The sequence below is a fragment of the Ambystoma mexicanum genome, chromosome 12 (genome assembly GCF_040938575.1).
Source record: "Ambystoma mexicanum isolate Mex_15411 chromosome 12, UKY_AmexF1_1, whole genome shotgun sequence".
In the NCBI taxonomy this organism is placed as follows: domain Eukaryota; kingdom Metazoa; phylum Chordata; class Amphibia; order Caudata; family Ambystomatidae; genus Ambystoma; species Ambystoma mexicanum.
This window is the reverse complement of record NC_090936.1, coordinates 742,735,842-742,755,634: the sequence shown is the minus strand read 5'-3', so window position 1 is coordinate 742,755,634 and position 19,793 is coordinate 742,735,842. Positions and strand designations below refer to the sequence as shown.

The window sequence follows — 19,793 nt, the reverse complement described above, 5'->3', positions numbered from 1 at the left end:
GGGACAAGGGATGGTATTCCCCTTATTTTTTTATCCCAAAGAAAGACGGGGGATTGAGACCCATCCTGGACTTGCGTTGGTTGAACAAACTTCTCCGGAAGGAAAAGTTCAAGATTGTCACTTTCCCAAGTCTTCCAGACCCTTCAACTTCAGGATTGGTTGGTTTCTCTGGACCTCAAGGATGCTTACTTCCATGTGCCGAACCATCCCGCGCCCAGGAAGTACCTGAGGTTTGGGGCTGGTGACTCGCACTTTCAGTTTCGGGTCCTGCCGTTCAGATTGACCTCCGCCCGAGGGTCTCCACCAAGCTCATGGTGCTGGTGGCAGGATACCTCAAGCGAGGGGGGGATTCACGTCTACCCCTACATGGACGACTGGCTGATCCGACCGCTAGCGTTGGATCATCTCAGTGTCACCTGCCGCACCCTCCACGGGCTGGGCTTCTCCCTAAATTTCAAGAAGTCACATCTGACACCTTCCCAACAGCTCAAGTACATCGGGGCTGTTTTAGACACGTCATTGGGGAAGTGTTTGCCTCCCAAGGTAAGGGCTCATCACATGATGCAGATGGTGGACAAGTTTCAACATGCCCAGAGTCTCCCGGCTTTCGAATTCTTAAGGTTGCTTGGCCTCATGGCCTCCTGCAGTTTTCTGGTGCCAGAGGCCCGGCTGCAGATGAGATCCCTGCAGTGGGCTCTCAAGATGCATTGGTCACAGTTCTCCAGCAAGATGTCGGATCCCGTTCAGATTCCACTCTCGGTCTCCCAGGATCTTCTGTGGTGGCCAACGAAGAGAACCTGATGAAGGGGGAACAGTTTTGGCATCCATGGCCGAAGGGGACGGTAGTGATGGATGCTTCCCTCACAGGATGGGGCGCTCATGCCAACGGTTAGGTTAGCCCTGAATGCTTTTCTGCCATCTGTGCGGGGGAAGAATGTCCTGATTCTGACGGACAATACAGTGGCCATGCACTACCTCAACAAAAAGGGGGGGCAGGGTCTCTCCCACTGTGCAGAGAGGCAATGCAGCTCTGGTTCTGGGCCATCCAGCAGGAAATTTCGATCTCGGCAGTTCATCTGTCCGGAGACGAAAAAGAGGCGGCGGATGCTCTGAGCAGGCAGCGCACGTTCTCTCACGAGTGTCACCTGCCGCACCCTCCACGGGCTGGGCTTCTCCCTAAATTTCAAGAAGTCACATCTGACACCTTCCCAACAGCTCAAGTACATCGGGGCTGTTTTAGACACGTCATTGGGGAAGTGTTTGCCTCCCAAGGTAAGGGCTCATCACATGATGCAGATGGTGGACAAGTTTCAACATGCCCAGAGTCTCCCGGCTTTCGAATTCTTAAGGTTGCTTGGCCTCATGGCCTCCTGCAGTTTTCTGGTGCCAGAGGCCCGGCTGCAGATGAGATCCCTGCAGTGGGCTCTCAAGATGCATTGGTCACAGTTCTCCAGCAAGATGTCGGATCCCGTTCAGATTCCACTCTCGGTCTCCCAGGATCTTCTGTGGTGGCCAACGAAGAGAACCTGATGAAGGGGGAACAGTTTTGGCATCCATGGCCGAAGGGGACGGTAGTGATGGATGCTTCCCTCACAGGATGGGGCGCTCATGCCAACGGTTAGGTTAGCCCTGAATGCTTTTCTGCCATCTGTGCGGGGGAAGAATGTCCTGATTCTGACGGACAATACAGTGGCCATGCACTACCTCAACAAAAAGGGGGGGCAGGGTCTCTCCCACTGTGCAGAGAGGCAATGCAGCTCTGGTTCTGGGCCATCCAGCAGGAAATTTCGATCTCGGCAGTTCATCTGTCCGGAGACGAAAAAGAGGCGGCGGATGCTCTGAGCAGGCAGCGCACGTTCTCTCACGAGTGGGAGTTGGCTCAGGAAGCTCTTTTGCAGATCTTTGCCCTTTGGGGGAACCCCACAAGTAGATCTCTTCGCTGCCAGTGTCAACCGGAAGTGCGAAAGATTCTGCTTGCGGGAATTTCTTCTAAGAGGAGCCTTAGGGGACGCGTTCGTAGTGGAGTGGTCCTTCCCAGTCCCCGTCATTTCGCAAGTGCTGCGGAGGTTACGGAGGTTCAGTTCCCGAATGAACCTCATTGCTCTGGCATGGGCCAGGGGAGCGTGGTAGCCGGACCTTCTAGACATGTCCATCTGCCCTCCACGCCGTCTTCCCTAGCGAGACGATCTGCTCTCACGGGAGGGGGGTTGGGTTCTCCATCCAGAGGTCCAGTCTCTCAGCCTTCATGCTTGGTATCTGAAAGGTTGAGGTATAAGGATTGGGTCCTCCCTGAAGACGTGATGTAGGTGTTACTTTCGGCCAGAAGGCCCGCAACAAAGTCCCTGTACCGTTGCCGTTGGAGAAAGTTCTGTGACTGGTGCAGGGTACAGAATGTGGATCCTTTTTCATGTGCCATTGCTGTGGTTCTGTCTTTTTTGCTTTCGTTAGCCCACAAGGGCCTGCAAGTGGGTACCATTAAGGGTTACCTGGCAGCGCTGTCCATATTTAAGGGCTCGTCTGAGGAGTGTTATTTTTTAAGATTCCTTTGATTTCTCAGTTTCTGAAAGGGCTAACTGATGTGTTTCCACCGTCACCTTTCCAGGTACCCGGTTGGGATTTTTACTTAGTTTTAAAATTGCTGATGGGAGCTCCGTTTGAGCCCTTACATTCTTGTCCACTGAGACTGTTGTCTTTAAAACTGTATTTTTAGTTGCGGTTACTTCTGCTCGCAGAGTGAGTGAGTAGCAGGCACTTTCTGCCAAGCCACCTTTCACGGTGTTCCATAAGGACAGGGTTGTCCTTAGGGTTCTTCCTACTTTTCTTCCGAAGGTTGTTTCGGAATTTCATTTGGGCCAGAAGCTAATTCTTCCAGTGTTCTATCCTCCGCCGCATGCTGGTAAGGAAGAGGAAAGGCTCTATAGGTTGGATCCTAGGAGAGCTTTAAGTTTCTACATCTCACTCATGTCACGGGTCAGAGTGGACGATCAGCTATTTGTAGGATACGCTGGAAGGCGTTTAGGTCAAGCTGTTTCTAAGCAGACCTTGTCCCTTTGGATCATCTTGACAATCTCTGAATGCTACCGGCTGGCGGGTAGGGTCCTTTTCGCTAGGCTTACGGGCCCATTCTAATAGAGGTGTGGCTGCCTCTACTGCTCTGCAGAGGGGTGTTCCCATTCGTAATATCTGTGAAGCAGCCACATGGGCCTCTGTCCATACTTTTGTAAAACTCTGTTCCCTGGATTCTATCCATGGGCAAGATTTAGCCTTTGGTAAGGCGGTCCTCTATTCTGCAATTTGATTGGCCATTCTAAAATTCTAAATTCGTTTCCCACCTCCATACGTTGGTACTGCGTTGGGAGTCTGTCATAGATGTGGAATACGTCGGAAGACACAATCCCCTCGAAGAACAAGTTACTTTCTTACCAGGTAACGTTATTTCAATGGGATGTTCCTCCGACGTATTCCACATCGCACCCTCCCAGCCTGCCCCTCTACAGAATTTCTTATGCGATTGCAGCTTACGTTTCCGCAAAGCTTTCTGTAGTCATATTGGCAGAAGATTGGTGCCAAACGTTCTGGGGAAAAAACTACAACTGAGGCTACGGGCGTTGTGCGTCTGTGAGGAAGTAACTGCAATGGACAGGGGGGGTGGAAACGTCAACTCCCAGGGAACGGGTGGACATGGGGAGCAATACGAAGACGAGCCCAGCGAAAACAGCAGAAGCAGAAGAACCGCAGCAGAGAGCTGCAGCATGGGTAGTTACTTACCGTGTTGGAATCCCAACCCGGTGCAGCGGACGTCCCGGATTCACCAGCCCGGGCTGGGAGAGGGGCGGAAGCAGTGGCAGAGAAGTGCCCGAGATCGACCTGACCCGTGGCAGAGGTCAGGCAGAGCCGGGGAACAGGAGCGGGAGAGTGCGTGCAGCCGGCACAGCCCGCGAACAAGGTCGGGAGGCGCCTCAGACGCCCGGACCTGCCCATATGTGCTCGGGCCCCGGTGGCACTTCAACGGCGCGGGCAAAAGCGCCGTAGGGCTTCCCACTATGCTACGGGGCAGGCGGAAGTGACGGTGGGGAATCCCAGCCTTAAGGGAGGTGGGCCAACGGCTTCCCCGCCAATGACAAACGAGTCAGACATGAACACTGCTGATTGGTGGGGCTTTGAAACCTGGGTGGAAAATAAAAGCCCGCCAAATCTAACAAACGCTGTCTGTCATTTCCACAGGACGCTGAAACGGAGAGTGAAGTTGGCCCAGAGTGGTGGGCCTATCCGGATCTCACGCATTAGGAGACAGTCCCCTTTATCAGGAAAGCATTGGGTAAGAAGAACCCATGGTGAAGGAAACCGTTTTGACTTCATTTAATTGACTTTTGGTCTTGAGTTGTACAAGAAATAAATATTATTTCAGCAACTCGCCTTGTCTCCAGCCTCGTACTTCCACAGCGTACTACATATAAAATCTGGTGACGTCGGCGCTTGACTGAGGCTCTCAAGGGACAGCGTATCGACGTCATCGACGCAGACGCCGAAAAGTTTTCCAAGGCAGCACAGCTGTGGTGATTGCTGTCATAGATGTGGAATACGTCGGAGGAACATCCCATCGAAAGAACATTACCAGGTAAGAAAGTAACTTGTTCTTCTCGAGCGAGGGGGGGTAGAATCAGGTTCTCCATCCAGAGGTCAAGACTCTCAACCTTCACGCTTGTTATCTGAAAGGTTGAGGTATAAGGATTGGGACCTCCCAGATGACGTGATGGAGGTGTTGCTTTCGGCCAGGCTGCCTGTAACAAAATCCCTGCACTGTTGCCGTTGGCGTATGTTCTGTGACTGGTGCAGGGATCACAATGTTGATCCTTTTCAGGGCTCCATTCCTATGGGGCCGATTTGGGTTTTGAAGTTTCTCATGGGTGCTCCAATTGAACCTTTGCACTCTTGTCCTTTGAGATTACTGTACTTCAAGACCGTGTTCTTGGTTGCGGTTACTTCTGCTCGCAGAGTGAGGGAATTGCAGGCACTTTTATCGAAGCCACCCTTTACTGTGTTTCACAAGGACATGGCTGCACTGCGTGTACGTCCCTCTTTTCTACCTAAGGTAGTCTCTGAATATCATTTGAGTCCTGGTAAGGAAGAGGACGCCAATCCATACATTTGTAAAACATTATTCCCTGGATACAATCCATGGTCAGGATATGGCCTTTGGGAAGGCAATTCTTTTTTGAGCAATCTAATTGGGTACTCTATTTTCCCTCCTCCATTTACTGGTACTGCTTTGAGAGTCTGTCAAAGATGTGGAATGCGTTGGAGGACACAATCCATTCAAAGAACAAGTTACTCACCATCTGGTAACGTTCTTTCGACTGGATGTTCCTCCAACGCATTCCACATCACCCTCCCAGCCTGCCCCTCAGGAGAATTTCCTATGCGATTGCAGCTTCTGTTTTCTTCCGCAAAGCTAAGTGCAGTCCAGCAGGCATCAGACTGGTGCCACACGTTCTGGGGAAAAAACTTAAACCGAGGCTACGGGCGCTGTGCGTCCTATTTATAACATCCTGTGACGTCGCCCTCGACAGAGGCGTTATAGGGACATGGACCCGATGCCATCGACGCCGGACCCCCATTGCCGAAAAAGTTTCCCAAGTGCACAGCTGTGGACATTACATATCAAAGATGTGGAATGCGTTGGAGGAACATCCAGTTGGTAATTTACTTGTTCTTCTTTGTTTGTGCGACTCTCTTCACTCTTCCGCTATGCTAAACAGTCTTCCATTCTTATACTCTTTGATCTATCTTAGACACAATGGATCACTTACTGCTTCTCCAATCCCTTTCCTCCTTTGGTTTTTCTGGTTCTGTACTTGCATGGTTTCAAACCTATCCATCTAACCGCACCTACTAAGTATCTTGGGCCGGTGCTGCTTCTTATCCCCTTCCTCTTTCCCACATTGTTCCACAAGGGTCCGTTCTTGGCCCATTCCTCTTTTCTCTTTATACTTCTCCATTGCATAACATTATCTCTTCTTTTGGGTTGTCTCATCATTTGTATGCTGATGACACCCAACTATATTTCCTTTTCTTCTTTCACACCTATTATACACACACATCTCTCCGCCTGTCTCTCTGCTATCAAAACATGGATGTCTGGCTACTTTCTTATTCCGATTTTCTCTAAAACTGAAGTTTTCTGTTTCTCAGCTAATACAATCCCTTCGCCTGTTCCTCCTCCCTTTGTCTTATGTTCTCCTTCCCAACTGCGTATTTCTCTTACTGCCTGTCATCTCCGCCTCCATCTTGACAATAATCTCTTTTGCTCATCACATTTCTATCACCTCCCGCTCCTGTTATTTCCATGGTTTCAACATTCTGAAAGTTAGACCTCTTCTCACTTTCAGTGCCACTAAGCTTCTAATCTCTTCTTTAATTTCTTTGACTATTCTACTGCTCTGTACTTCTCTTTGGTCTCCCTGTCTCTCGCCTAGCTCCTCTAAAGTCCGTTTTTGATTCCGCCATTCATCTTTTGTATTCCTTTTCTACTCATGACTCCATTTCTACCTCTCTGACCTCTCTTCGATGGCCATCTTTTCACTGTCAACTGAAATTCAACTTTCTCTGTATAGTATTCAAGTCCCTCTATGGACTTGGTCCCATTTATCTCTGATCTCTTGTTGCCTTTTATGTTCCCTCTTGTGCTCTTTGCTGTCAATCCCACTGTCTTCTAACTGTACCCAGTCCTTCATGTGCTTCTTCACGGTTCCACTCTTTTTCTTCGCTGGCTCCTCTCTATTGGAATGCTCTTCCACTCTCTTTGTGGTCTATTCACTCCTATCCTACTTTCCGTGCTGCGCTGCAAACTTTCTTACTTCTTTCTTAAACTGTATTTTGGTCTCATTGTAGTTTTACGTTTTTCTCTATTGTATTACTTTCTTTATTCAATTGTACTGTACATTGGTTTTGTACCGCGCCGTGGCGTAATGCGCAATATAAATGACAAATATGAAAAAAATACAAAATAAAGGAATAAATTCACTTTTCAAAAACTGCCTCAGGTGCTCCAAAAAGATTGCCTTTGTAAGAGACCCTCACTAGGAGTGCATGTACTGTCTTTATCCTCATGACATTCGAGGATGTCACATGTGTCAAACCTTTACAAAGACGACCCTACTGGACAGGTACAGAAGACCATTTATTCATCTGGGGAGCAAGTGCCATTCATCTGATGATGAATCTGTCAAATCAGCTCCTGTCACTTCCCACAGGACCCCTGAGAAGCATGCTTCCAAGAGGAGAGCTTCATCAGTGGAAAAAGACAGAGCATCCAGATGTCATTTGGCTGTGGGTATTGCGCTTAATACATTATATTACTTTACATTACATTACACCACCTGCAAAAACATAGAAAAAGTGGAAAAGGGAGTTGAGGTCATCTTCTGAAACGCCCACAACATCAAAACCTCCAGGTTCTGGTGAAAACATTTCAAAATCGACAGGTAACATCCTCTCGTCCACGACTATTACCAAGTACCATCCACTGACAAATTGTCCAGGAGGTTCTCTACGATGGGCATGTCGCCATCCATGGCTCAGTTGTCTATGGCTAAATCACCGTCAACTAGCACCTTGTCCACGAAGGACCAATCAAATAAACACAAAGGGTCTTCATCTACAAAGTTGTCTTCATCAGCGGGAGGATCCCCGTCCTCGGCTAATCTGCTGTGTACGAAAAAACACTTGTCCACTATCACCACAAGGGATCACTCATCCATGATGAAGTCTAAAGGCCCCTTGTTTATGACTAGCTCCAGGGGCGCCCTCGTCCACGACTACTTCGTCGACAGCTAGAAAACAGTCGACAGGAAATGCTTAGTCGATGGGAAAAACACTGCCTAATGGCCGTTCGTCCACAACTACTCTGCCGTCCAGAGAAAAAGCTGTTGTCACTCACGAACCCCGCTACACCACTAACTTCCCCACCTGACAAGGAACGCTGAAAACTTGAAGGTGTAGGCAGGACGGTTTCAGCTTCGCCGTCATTGTCAATCAGAACAGCGAATGCCCTCACACTGGCATTGAGATATGACAGTGAATTGTGGCAGGTTCATGGAGCACCTTCTGGCTGATATTCAAGATGAGGCACTGTCCATTGTTAGAAAAATGACATCGTACCACATGATGTGACTCAGCGGTCGATGCAGCAGAGTCTGGGTTTAGGCAGATGGCTCATGGAGCGCTCCTCAGATGGCAAGCCTGGATAAAGGGGACCAACTTTAGGCTGAAGTGCAGGTGCAAATCCTCGACATGCCCTTCGATGTCCAATAATTATTTGGCAAAAAAAGTTGATCACATGAAGGGGATCAAAATGGACACTGATACCCCCAGAGCCATCAGTTCTTTGCGAGATAAAGACAAAGAAAGGTGTTCCTTTTGCTCCTGCCATTGCAGATCAGGGCACTTTAGATCCTACAGCAGTCCCTATTACACTCAGAGGTCCGCCTCAATGAATAAGTCCATCAGATACCGACATCCCTCCTCCCAATACATGACACAGTGAAGCATGCATGTGAAGGCCAGACTTGAGCCCAATCGCCCAAACAAAATTGACGGAAAGTACGATCCCCTTCCACAGCATACCCTGGTGGGAGGGAGGATCGGCCACCACCTTCATCAGTGTCAAAAGATTACCTCAGACAAGTGGGTGTTATATAATACATAAAGGACATACCATTCAGTTCCTCAAACAACCACCAGCCTTACCACTGCCAGCAGGCAATGCACATTGCATGGCCTAGCTCAAGCTGGAAGTAGACAAACTGCTACAAAAAAGGCGCAGTGGAGGCCGTTCCTCTGAGTTAAAGAGGGAAGGGATTCTACTCATGCTTTTTTTCTGGTAAAGAAAAAGAATGGACAGTGGCGATTCTAGACTTTCCCGCCTTAAACAAGTACTTGAAGCACATACATTTCAAAATGACCACTCTCCAATAGGTCCCGTCATGGCTCCCAAAGGGTGAATTTCTGCCAACAATTGGCCTAGATGTGTATTTTCACATATTCATACATCCAGCACAAAGGTGATTCCTAAGGTTTACAGTGGGAGACACAGATGATCAATTCCGGGTGCTCCCCTTCGGCCCAGGATGTCTTCACCAAATGTCTTGCGCTGGTGGAGGCACATCAAACAAGAGCAGGTGTGGTTGTTTTTCCATACCTCGACTATTGGCTCATCAAAGTAAAGTCAAAGGCGCACACAACCAGGGCGTTCAATCAAACAAAGGAAACCATCACCAATTTAGGGTTTTCCATCAACAACGAAAAGTCAGCAGTCACGCCGGTGCAAAACGCCCTCTTTATTTGAGCGGAGCTAGATAAGCGAATTCCGCGAGTGAGACCGTCCGCCGATCGAATGACTGCAATCTCCCAACTTGCCAACTGTTTCTTAAAGGCACGCACGACCATGGAGCATCACTACAGATCACTGCTGGGCATGATGTCATCATGTATATTACTGCTTCCAAATTGCAGGTTGAGAATTAGACTGATCCAGGAAGAACTAGATCAACAATAGTTTCAAGCATCCAGTTCTTGGGAAGACATTGTGCACCTGTCACGTCCTTTCCACCTAGCTCTACATTGGTGACTGCTGGAGCAAAACCTACAACAAGGCATACCTTTCCAAGCCCCCACTTCCACGCTTCCTCTCAGAACAGATGCTTTTCTATCAGGATGTGGAGCCCATCTCGCAGAATTGCAGGCATGGGCCGCACGGGCCACATGGTCCACAAATGAGTCACATCTACACATGAATGTTTTGGAACTGCAAGCCATTTGATGGGCGCTAAAGTCCTTTCAACCAGTTCTCACGGGACAGGTGGTCACCATACAAACATATAAAACAACTTCAATGCACTACACCAACAAGCAAGGGGGCACAAGGTCTGCTCTGCTGTCTGCGGAAGCGCAGAAACTTTGGAAATGGGCTCCCACCCAGAAGATCCAGGTCAGAGCAGAACACATTCTAGGGAACAACAACTTTCTGGCAGATGACCCGAGTAGGAAATTATCCACGTTCCACGAATGGGAGCTCAATTGGACTGAGGTTGATGAAATCTTCAAAAGATGGGGTCACCCCTGCATTGATATTTTTGCAACCAGGCTCAACAAGAAATGCCCCCTCTTTGCATCCAGATACCCGTAAGGGGAGTCACGGGGGGATGCTTTCTCCCTGACATGGACAGGCGAGTCCTATACCTTCCCGCCGATACCCCTGTTATCCCGGGTGCTGTGACGGGTCACAGAACAACCCTGCAGGATGATTTTAATAGTGCCAGCCTGGGCCCGGCAAGTCTGGTATCCTACTCTCCTACAGATGAAACGTTCCACGCCCATTCGTCTCAAAGTGCAGCTAGTGCTGCTAACACAACAGAACCTGTAGATCCTTCACCATGACCCAGCGTCACTCTTTCATGGCTTGGGTTGTTGAGCAACGAAAAAACATGCCAACCTAACGTTGCCAAGCGAATGTTGGAATTTAATTCAGGCATCCAGTGCACCTTCTACACGCAAAACTTGTGCTAAGAAATGGAAATGTTTTACAATCTTGTGTGTGACGCAACAACGCGACTCACTGTCAGTCACAATTGGCGAGTTACTACCTTACCTGCTCTACCTGGCTAAAGCGGGCCTATCGCTGGCTTCTATTAAGGTTCATCTCTCAGCCATCACAGCTTACTCTTAGGTCCTGGAGCTACATCCTTCGTCTCGGACTGCGCAGAAAAAACCTCCATGAAGGTTTTGCTAAGAACTTTCACACTGCTGCCAGCTCCTGCCCCCAAGCTGGAGTCTCAATACAGCATTAACAGCATTAATGGCTCCTCCAAACGAGCCCAATCACAAGTGGGATCTAAACTTCCTCTCATGGAAAGTCACCTTTCTAGTAGCAATCACGTCAGCAAGGCGAATCAGCGAACTGCGTGCTTTGTACACAAATCCTCTATTTACAGTCTTCTTGAAGGACCGTGTAGTCCTCAGGCCTCACAAGGTGGTGTTGGCCATGGCTCTATCGGAACACATTGTACTGCCTACCTTTTTTGGTAGTCATACCTCCAGTGCTGAAAGCGCCCTCCACTCGCTAGACCGGTCATGAGTACTTATAGCATCTCACAGATTTTCTTTTGCAGGGCCTCGTAGCAAGGTCTTGTCGGATGGGTGGTGGATTGCTTACCCATCCAGCTATTGCCCATTCAACCAGAGGGAGGGCAACTGTAGTAGCATTCCTGTTGGGATTGGCCATGAAGGACCTTTGTAGTGCGGTTTTCCATCAACAACGCAAAGTCAGCAGTCACGCCGGAAAAACGCCCTCTTTCTGGGAGCGGAGCTAGATATGCGAATTCTGCGAGTGAGACAGTCCGCTGACCGAATTACTGCCATCTCCCAGCTTGCCAAATGTTTCTTAAAGGCACGCACGACCATTGTGCGTCACTACAAATCTCTGCTGGGCATGAAGTCATCTTTGACTCCACCCTTTCCTTCTCCGCCCTCATCTCTGAGGTCTCTAAAAAGTCAAATTTCCGACTGCACCTCCTCAGAGGTACTCTGCCTTTCCTCTCCTTCCCCCAGAAGCTCATGGTATCTCAAGCTCTGGTTCTCTCTAGCTTGGACTATTGTAACAGCCTCTTTCTAAATTTACCTGCCTCTACTCTCCGCCCTCTGCAACTAATCCAGAACAGGACTGCGAGACTTGTCCTTGGCCTCAAGCCCTGGGATCGTATCTCTCCAGCTCTGAAATCTCTCCACTGGCTCCCAGTGGATGCAAGGATTACATTCAAAACCCTCTGCATTGTCCACAAGGCTTTCTGGGGCCTGGGTCCAAAATACCTTCAGCTATCCCTCCGCAAATACCTCCCCTCTCGAGCTCTTCGCTCCTCTACCTCCAACTCACTCAGGGTCAGTCGTTTTTCTAAGAAACGAGCTTGGGGTAGATCTCGGTCTTCGGCTGGGGCCTCCCTCTGAAACAGCCTCCCTGCTACTCTAAAACTTGAGGAGAACCATCTCTGGTTCTGGAAGCACCTCAAGACCTTCCTCTTTTCTTCTGCCTTCGCTCCCCCCTCTCCCCTGCTGATCTGTTCTCTCTTGGCACCATGCACCTGGCCACCCTCTGTCTTTTGGGCCCAGGTACCTGCTCATCCTGCCACCCTCCCGCACTGCCTCCGGGCCACCCCTTGCACTGGGGCCTGTATCTGTACCCATACAGCCACCCCTTTTTCTTCCAGCACTTATCAGACCTACCCTGTTTGCTGCCTTAAACCTAGCACTTGCAAATTGCTGGCTGCATTACCACTGTTTGTTGCCTTTATTATTTATTTACTGTTATTTATCTGTTTCTCCTCTGCTTCGCACTTTCCACCTCTCCCCCCTTCCATGCAGTTTTCCCCTCCCCCCTCTCCCATGGAGTTGCGCATTCACAATGTCACTGGGCCTAGTAAGATCGCTGTTTTGTTCTCCCATTTTCCCTCCCTTGCCTTGTAGCGCTCTGAAACACTTGTGTACGAGCGCGATAGAAATAAAATATCAATCAATCAATCAGTGTATATTACTGGTTCCAAATTGCAGGTTGAGAATTAGACGGATCCAGGAAGAACTAGATCGACAATGGTTTCAAGCATCCGGTTCTTGGGAAGACATTGTGCACCTGTCACGTCCTTTCCACCTAGCTCTACATTGGTGACTGGTGGAGCAACACCTACAACACGGCATACCTTTCCAAGCCCCCACTGCCACGCTTCCTCTCAGAATAGATGCTTTTCTGTCAGAATGTGGAGCCCATCTCGGACACTTGCAGGCACGGGCCACATGGTCCACAAATGAGTCACATCTACACATCAATGCCTTGGAACTGCAAGCCATTTGATGGGTGCTAAAGTCCTTTCAACCAGTTCTCACGGGACAGGTGGTCACCATACAAACAGATAAAACAATTGCAATGCACTACACCAACAAGCAAGGGGGCACAAGGTTTGCTCCGCTGTCTGTGGAAGCGCAGAAACTTTGGAAATGGGCTCCCACACAGAAGATCCAGATCAGAGCAGAACACATTCAAGGGAACAACAACTTTCTGGCAGATGAACTGAGTAGGAAATTGCCGGGTGGTGGATTGCTTACCCATCCAGCTATTGCCCATTCAACCAGAGGGAGGGCAACTACAGTAGCATTCCAGTCGGGATTAACCATGAAGGACCTTTGTAGTGCGGCAACCTGGAGCATGCTCCATACATTTATACATTTACCAAGCACTATTGTCTGGAATAAGATGTTGGAAGGGAGTCAGCTGTCGGACAAGCAGTCCTGCAACACATTTTTGCGTAAGGTCTTTCCCTTCATGTTCCAAGCATGCATGGTGTGCTCATGGTACTCTCTTGGGTACTTTATTGTCCTAATGTGTATGTGGCTGCTGCTTTGTATTCTATTCAAGCATGGGAATCTATGAAAGATCCAATGCTGGAGAAGTCTTAGTTACTTACCTGTAATTGTATTCCTCAAGCATTGATATCTTTCATAGATTCACACGTGCCCACCTTCCTCCCCGGTGAGGCTGCTCTACGGCAGGCAGTCATTGTGGTTGCAGTCACTATTAGGGCTCAAATTCTGACGATTGCTGCCTGAGGTGGCGCTTAAGCCTTGCCCCTTCATTGGTTAAGGTCAAAAGGGACCAAAGTGAGGTGAAGGGACTACACAAGTGATTGCCTTCGCAGGCATTATTAGCAATGTACATTGTGTTTTCCTATGGAATATTTTGAAAATTACAGAGGATTGCCAGTCTGACGACAGGGAATATTCAAGCATCTGAATCTATGAAAGATACCAATGCTGGAGAAATAGTTACAGGTAAGGAAGACATATTTTTACAAATAAAGAAATTACGTTGATTTTTGATTGAAGGTCCTATTAAATGAAATGAGCTCTCCCTGCTGCCCAGTGGTAGCTGCCGCTAAACAAGGTTATTGCAAATGTGGCCATACACCTTGGGTTCTGTCAGCTTCACATACCACATTGTTATAAAGCCAGCGGGTCAAAATCACATTTTGACGAGCCTTCTGCTTGGAAAGGAATTCAGTGTTCTCTACTGGGGTGAGTGTGGGGTACCACATGCTCCGTGTAAACATTTATGCCTGGCATTCTGAGGCCTCGGTGTGCTGTAAAACCAGCTGCTCTCCCGCTTTACCTTTCACCCAATATGTAAGGGACCACATTTTGTAATCGCACTCCTCTGCCAGTGTTTTACCACACATTGTCAATGCTTGCCATAAATATTCTGTATTAGTGCCTTATAGATTTAATAATATGGGTGTGGCATAGAATGGTATCCAAGGCGTGGAAGAATAATGTATACACCTAGATTTTTGCTTTCTTTCTGCGCCTGATTTGCTCATATGCTGACCGATTTGTATTTTTGGCTTTGTGTTGATAAGTTAAGACATCATTTGTGTAACCGCACACAATTTATGTTGAAAATATCTGGTATGAGAAATCTGAAGGTACTCTCACATATACTCCCCAGGGATATTCTATTCAGCTAGCCACGGAAGTGCTATTGCTTTTGGATCCCAACCCTGGGTGATCAAGCGAGGGGGGCTCACCTGGGTGGGGGGTCCTTGGGGATAGGAGAGAGAGTGCCTGAAGGCAAGACATGGTATCCCCCCTTTCCAGATATTGACCTAACCTATACTCCCTTAGCCTTTGTGGGCTATTGCCAATCTCATCCTATCCTCCCCTATAGTTGTCCCTTAAGTACTGACAAGAAGAGGCAACTACGGGTAGTGCAGATTTCGAATTATAAACACCACTCTAGTACTAGTATGAAGAAGAGTGGTCTGAAGTCATGTTGTAGTGAAAATCAGGATTGTCACAATAATAGGCTCAAGGAAGGTCAGACAATTGTGGATTCCTCGTTTCACCTGCAGTCTGTTTGTCGTAGAGGAGAGTATAAATGATGCAAATCAGAAGCACATATATGGTGGAGTTGCAGTCGTAGAAGGAATTGCTGAGAAGCAAGAAACAGTGACACAGACATGCCAACTAAGATCCAGAGAGTTTTGCCGAGGTGACTGTAAGAATGGGAGCCCTTGTGAGACAAGGCGTACAGCAGGTATTGCCAGGGGGCAAGCACAAAGGCTGGCATGTGCTGAATGGAGCACCCGGTGAACTGACAAGTTGGTTTTCGCGCTCGGGGAGAAGCCGCCGAACGGAGCTACACTCACCTGGTAAGTGTCGGGAGACACTGGGACGGCCGGAGCGCTCCAAGGGACCTTGGAATTGGTAACAGTCCACATAAGTAGTGAAAACTACATTTATTGAATACCCAACTGCATGAAAGGTTCTGCTTGAGCCCACACAATTGAAAACAACGTTTTTTTAAATACCAAACTGCATGAAAGGTACTATCCCGATAAATGTAACATAACATTACATTTCCTGAATCTGGAGTGGCAGGAAAGTTATGGTTTGAGTGAAACCAAGTCAATATTACATTAATGAATAACGGCTTTGACATTACTGAACGGCTTTGGGGAAACGTATGGTTGTGTGACCTGTGATGGGTGGATTGTGTGGTCTGCCAACTGCGCCTAGACCAGGACGTTTCCTAGCACTGACATTATCAACATCAAGAGTCAAAAGTGGTTGCTGGTTGTGTGACCTGTAATGGGTGGAATGTGTGGTCTGACAACTGCACCTAGACCATAAACCACTAAATATTGGAAAAGCAGCAAAGAAGTGTGTGTCCTTGGTGAAGCAAACCAACGGACAGGTTAAACGGACCAGGTATTCTCTTGTGAACAGAGGAAGCAAGTTAACTGTTCAGTATAAATCCTGGGGAAGGGAACCCTGAGAACCAAAGAACTGGGGAGTGTTTATCTTGGGGAAGGGAGTCCCAAGAGCACAGTGTTGTATGAACATGATTACATTTGAACTTGGCAAGGGAAGCCCAAGACCTTCTTTTGATGCGAACTGTGATCCCAGAAAACCTAAGGAAGGTAACTTCAGAAAGTGATTAAACCTCCTTGACCTGAAGTTTCATTGGAACTGTATTGAACTTATTTGGTTAAGAACATTTCCCCACTAGATGTTATTGTATTTGTGAGGACAAGCATAGGTTTTGACACATATAGACTTTTGATTTGGACTTGTGGACACAGACTTTCCTTAGATTTCTTTAGTCATGGAAAATCCCACCTTAGCATAGGGTTAGTTAGGCGTTACACCATCCAGATCATTAATAAAGCTTTGTTTAGAAATATATGTCTGTTGTCTGTGTCATCTCTCTTGATACCATGCATGTCTCACACTGGTCAAATAATGATTTTATTTCTAAAGTGTTTAAACTGATTGTACCTCTTTTTTCACTTTAACTAAGCCATTCTTCACAAATCTGATTTGACTAACAGTTTTTTCAAATATTCACTTTGGTTTGACCGTTTCTCATGAAGCCTCTGCCCAGCTGAGTGGTTTTATCTCAGTCTTTAAATTAATGTATTTCATGTATTTCTCAACAATACAGAGTGCTGACATAATTAGCAAAATAATAAAAGCTAAACCTTTCTGTTATATCTCTTCACTTTAGTTTTGGTATTTCAGTAACCATGCACAGTGTTTGTTTCATACAAGGCTATGAATTGATGGAAATTGAATGCTTAGTAGAGATCTAACGAGCGCTGATTGTTTAATTTGCTTTCTCACAGAACTTCACTATACAAAGGAAGAATTGTAATGCTTCCTACCTAGAGCAAACTCATTTAAACTTTGCCATCACTCAGCACATCAACTATACCAAATTGGTTTCACAAATAACTGCCTAATGAAAATCAACCTCACAATTAAATGTTAGACAATATCAAGTGTCTTCATGTGTGTACATATGAACAGAAAATTTAACTACTTTTACTTTCAACACAGAACCTGTTTGGCAAGATGGCAGATATCCTGGAAAAAATAAAGAAGTAGGTTTTCTAAACTTATTTCTGGAAGCACAATACTTGATTCACTTGGCAACATACAAATTAATGTATATTATATGTCCCATCCTCTTTCTCAGCTTGTTCATGTGGGTCCAACCAGAAATAACACAGAAGCTGTATGTGGCGTTATGGGCAGCGTTTATAGCATCCTGCTTCTTTCCCTACAAACTAATTGGACTTTCTATGGGTAATGTAATTCCTTTTTTTTTTGTTTTTAGTGTTCAAGACTAATATTTGAAAACAAATGCACACACTACAGTTTAGTAACTAGGGCATGTGAAGTGAGCTCAGAGTGCCTTTTAAAGCATATCTCAAGGAAGCAATTACTGCCTGTGGCTAACCATAAGATGTATTGAACACATTGGGCCCCTTCTCTTTTTTATTGTGCTATGCATGCTTGTTGTTTCCGTCTGCTATTTTAAGAAAGTTGTCGAGTTGAAGCTGGTATTATAGAATAAAATGGGAATCACGTTTTAATGAAACGTTTGCTAATGTTTTGCAGAAGTATGTTTAAATAAACCAAATATAATGTTCTCCAGTTAATTATTGCAAAACAGCACTACATGTTGGGGAGTATTTGTTTTTATAAGAAGTCTGAAAGAAAGGGGTAAAATAAACCAGTAGCTTATCAATATTGTTTGACAAACTATGGGGAAACTGATGAAAAAACCATGGGCATCATGCTACCTTTGCCGTATCCTGGCGGCACAGCTGCCAGGATACTGGCAAAGGTGGTTACCATTTCTGGCACCCGGTTCAGCGGCATTGCCGGCGGATTATTGGTGCCAGAGTGACGGTGTAAATCCCTATTCATGGAGTCCGATAGGACTCCTTGAGGGAATTTGTCGTCATTGAGGGCTTTTCTTGCCAGTAGGGCACCTGGCTCATCTCCTGCATGTAGCTGAAGTGTAAGTGATTTCAACCCGGCACTTCACCTAAGTCAATGCCTAGCGTGGGATGCACAATTGAAACCCTTAATTATTTATGTCTATAAGTTCTTTTATTTCTGAATGATATACCCTTATATCACGTCCCTCTCTTTGAATCCCCCCCCGCTCACACTGAACCAGGAAGCAGGCTGTTTTGCAAAGTTAAAAAGATTTATTTTAGGTATTTTTACAATATATATATCACACTATTTGAACATGTTTATTTTAAACAGGCAGGTTATGGCAATACAAATCTTAATCACTTGCGACATGTAGCATACAGTAATACCATTTGACGCTCCACCCACCCCACGCTTCGGTCTCAATTTCCGTCTTCACGTCCCCGCAGGGGATCTCCATCCTGAATAGTTCTCCTGGCCAGTTGGGGCTTGAAAGTCAGGTCCGGGAACCTTTGGTCAAAATCCAATACCGGACCCCAGATGTTGCGAAAGCGATGTAAAGTGCCTGCCCCGGCAGCCGTCACCTTCTCGGCGATCAGGATGTCCCAGACTTTCATCCACCAGAAAGGCATGAGAGGGCCTTCCGTCGTTTTCCAGGTGCGGGCTATCACATTCCTGCCCACAAGTAGGCATTGCGATAATAGTTTGGCCTTGGGACCAGACCTTGGGTAGATCCCGGGGATCGGTGCTCCAAGGAAAATAGGTTCGGGGGCCAAGGGCAGTCGCACCTGAGTGATGTCCGCTATTGTCGCTAGGCATTGTTTCCAAAAGGTTTGAGCCTTGGGGCAGGAACACCACATGTGGAAGAAGGAGCCTATCTGGCCGCATTGCCTCCAGCATTGAGGGTTCAGTGTGGAGTTCATGTGGTGAAGTCTTAGGGAAGGGTAGTACCACCGGAGGAGGATCTTGTAGGCACACTCTCTATTTATGATGCATGATGAGGAGGTGTGAGCCCGGGACCAGATGTCAACCCACTGTTGGTCTTCAATCGGATGGCCCAGGTCTGCCTCCCATAGGGCCATATACCGGGTCTTGGAGGTTAGGAAATCCGTTTGGAGGCGCTTGTATAGAGTGAAGATTCATCCTCGGGGCGGGAGCCCATTAAGGGTCAATTCGATGGCTGTGGGGGGACGAGTAGCCGCCTGGTGAGTCTGTGGGTGGGTGCACCAGTGGCGTAGCTGGGTATATGTGAATCTATCTTGTTCCTGGATCCTAAAGAGTTCTTTGCATCGCTCAAAGGTGCAGGGTTGGCCCCCTTCAAAAAGTTGACCCAGGGTCTCTAGGCCTTCTGCAATCCAGGCCTTAAAATTCCGGGGAGACAGACCAGGAGAGAAGGTCTGGTTCATAAACACCGGGGAGAGGGGGCTGAACCCCGTCGGGATCCTCTTCTGTTTCAACGCCTTGTCCCACACCGAAATGGTGTGTTTGGTGGATGCCAGAAGATTCCGCCACTGTCGCCGTTCCGGAGGGGGGACATGTGGGAGAAAGCGTAGCGGGAGGGGTAACTGCGCTTGTTCGAGGTCCACCCATCTAGGGTGGTTGGTGAGGACTTGCCATGATTGGATACAGGACAGTTAAGCCACCATTTGGTATTTCTGCAGGTCAGGGACCCCGAGGCCACCCAGTTTCGCGTTGCCCAGCATCGTGGATTTAGGAATCCTGGGCTTTTCCCCCCTCCAAATAAACTGCAGCAGTTTCTTCTGTAGGTGTTGAAGGGCTGGCGCCGGAACCGGCACCGGGTGTGTGTAGCACGCATACAGAAATCTTGGTAGTAAGTTCATTTTACAGGCTGTAATACGGCCCATCAACGATATCTCTTGTGCCGCCCAGCGTCTCAAATCAATCTCCAAGTTTGTAAATAATGGGGGAAAATTAGCCCGATAGGTCTCGCTTGGGTTGGCCGG

General features: G+C 47.6%; 1 protein-coding gene across 3 annotated transcripts in view; it reads left to right on the top strand.

The window, feature by feature from the left end:
• The window catches only part of GRAMD4 (GRAM domain containing 4), a 2,133,975-nt gene that overhangs the window by 1,434,193 nt on the left and 679,989 nt on the right, over nucleotides 1-19,793 (top strand). For all 3 annotated transcript variants that reach the window (XM_069629242.1, XM_069629243.1, XM_069629244.1), the window contains 2 exons: nucleotides 16,939-16,982; nucleotides 17,078-17,187. In XM_069629242.1, the coding sequence (XP_069485343.1) occupies nucleotides 16,939-16,982; nucleotides 17,078-17,187 (154 nt within the window). The remainder of the gene's footprint in view (nucleotides 1-16,938; nucleotides 16,983-17,077; nucleotides 17,188-19,793) is intronic.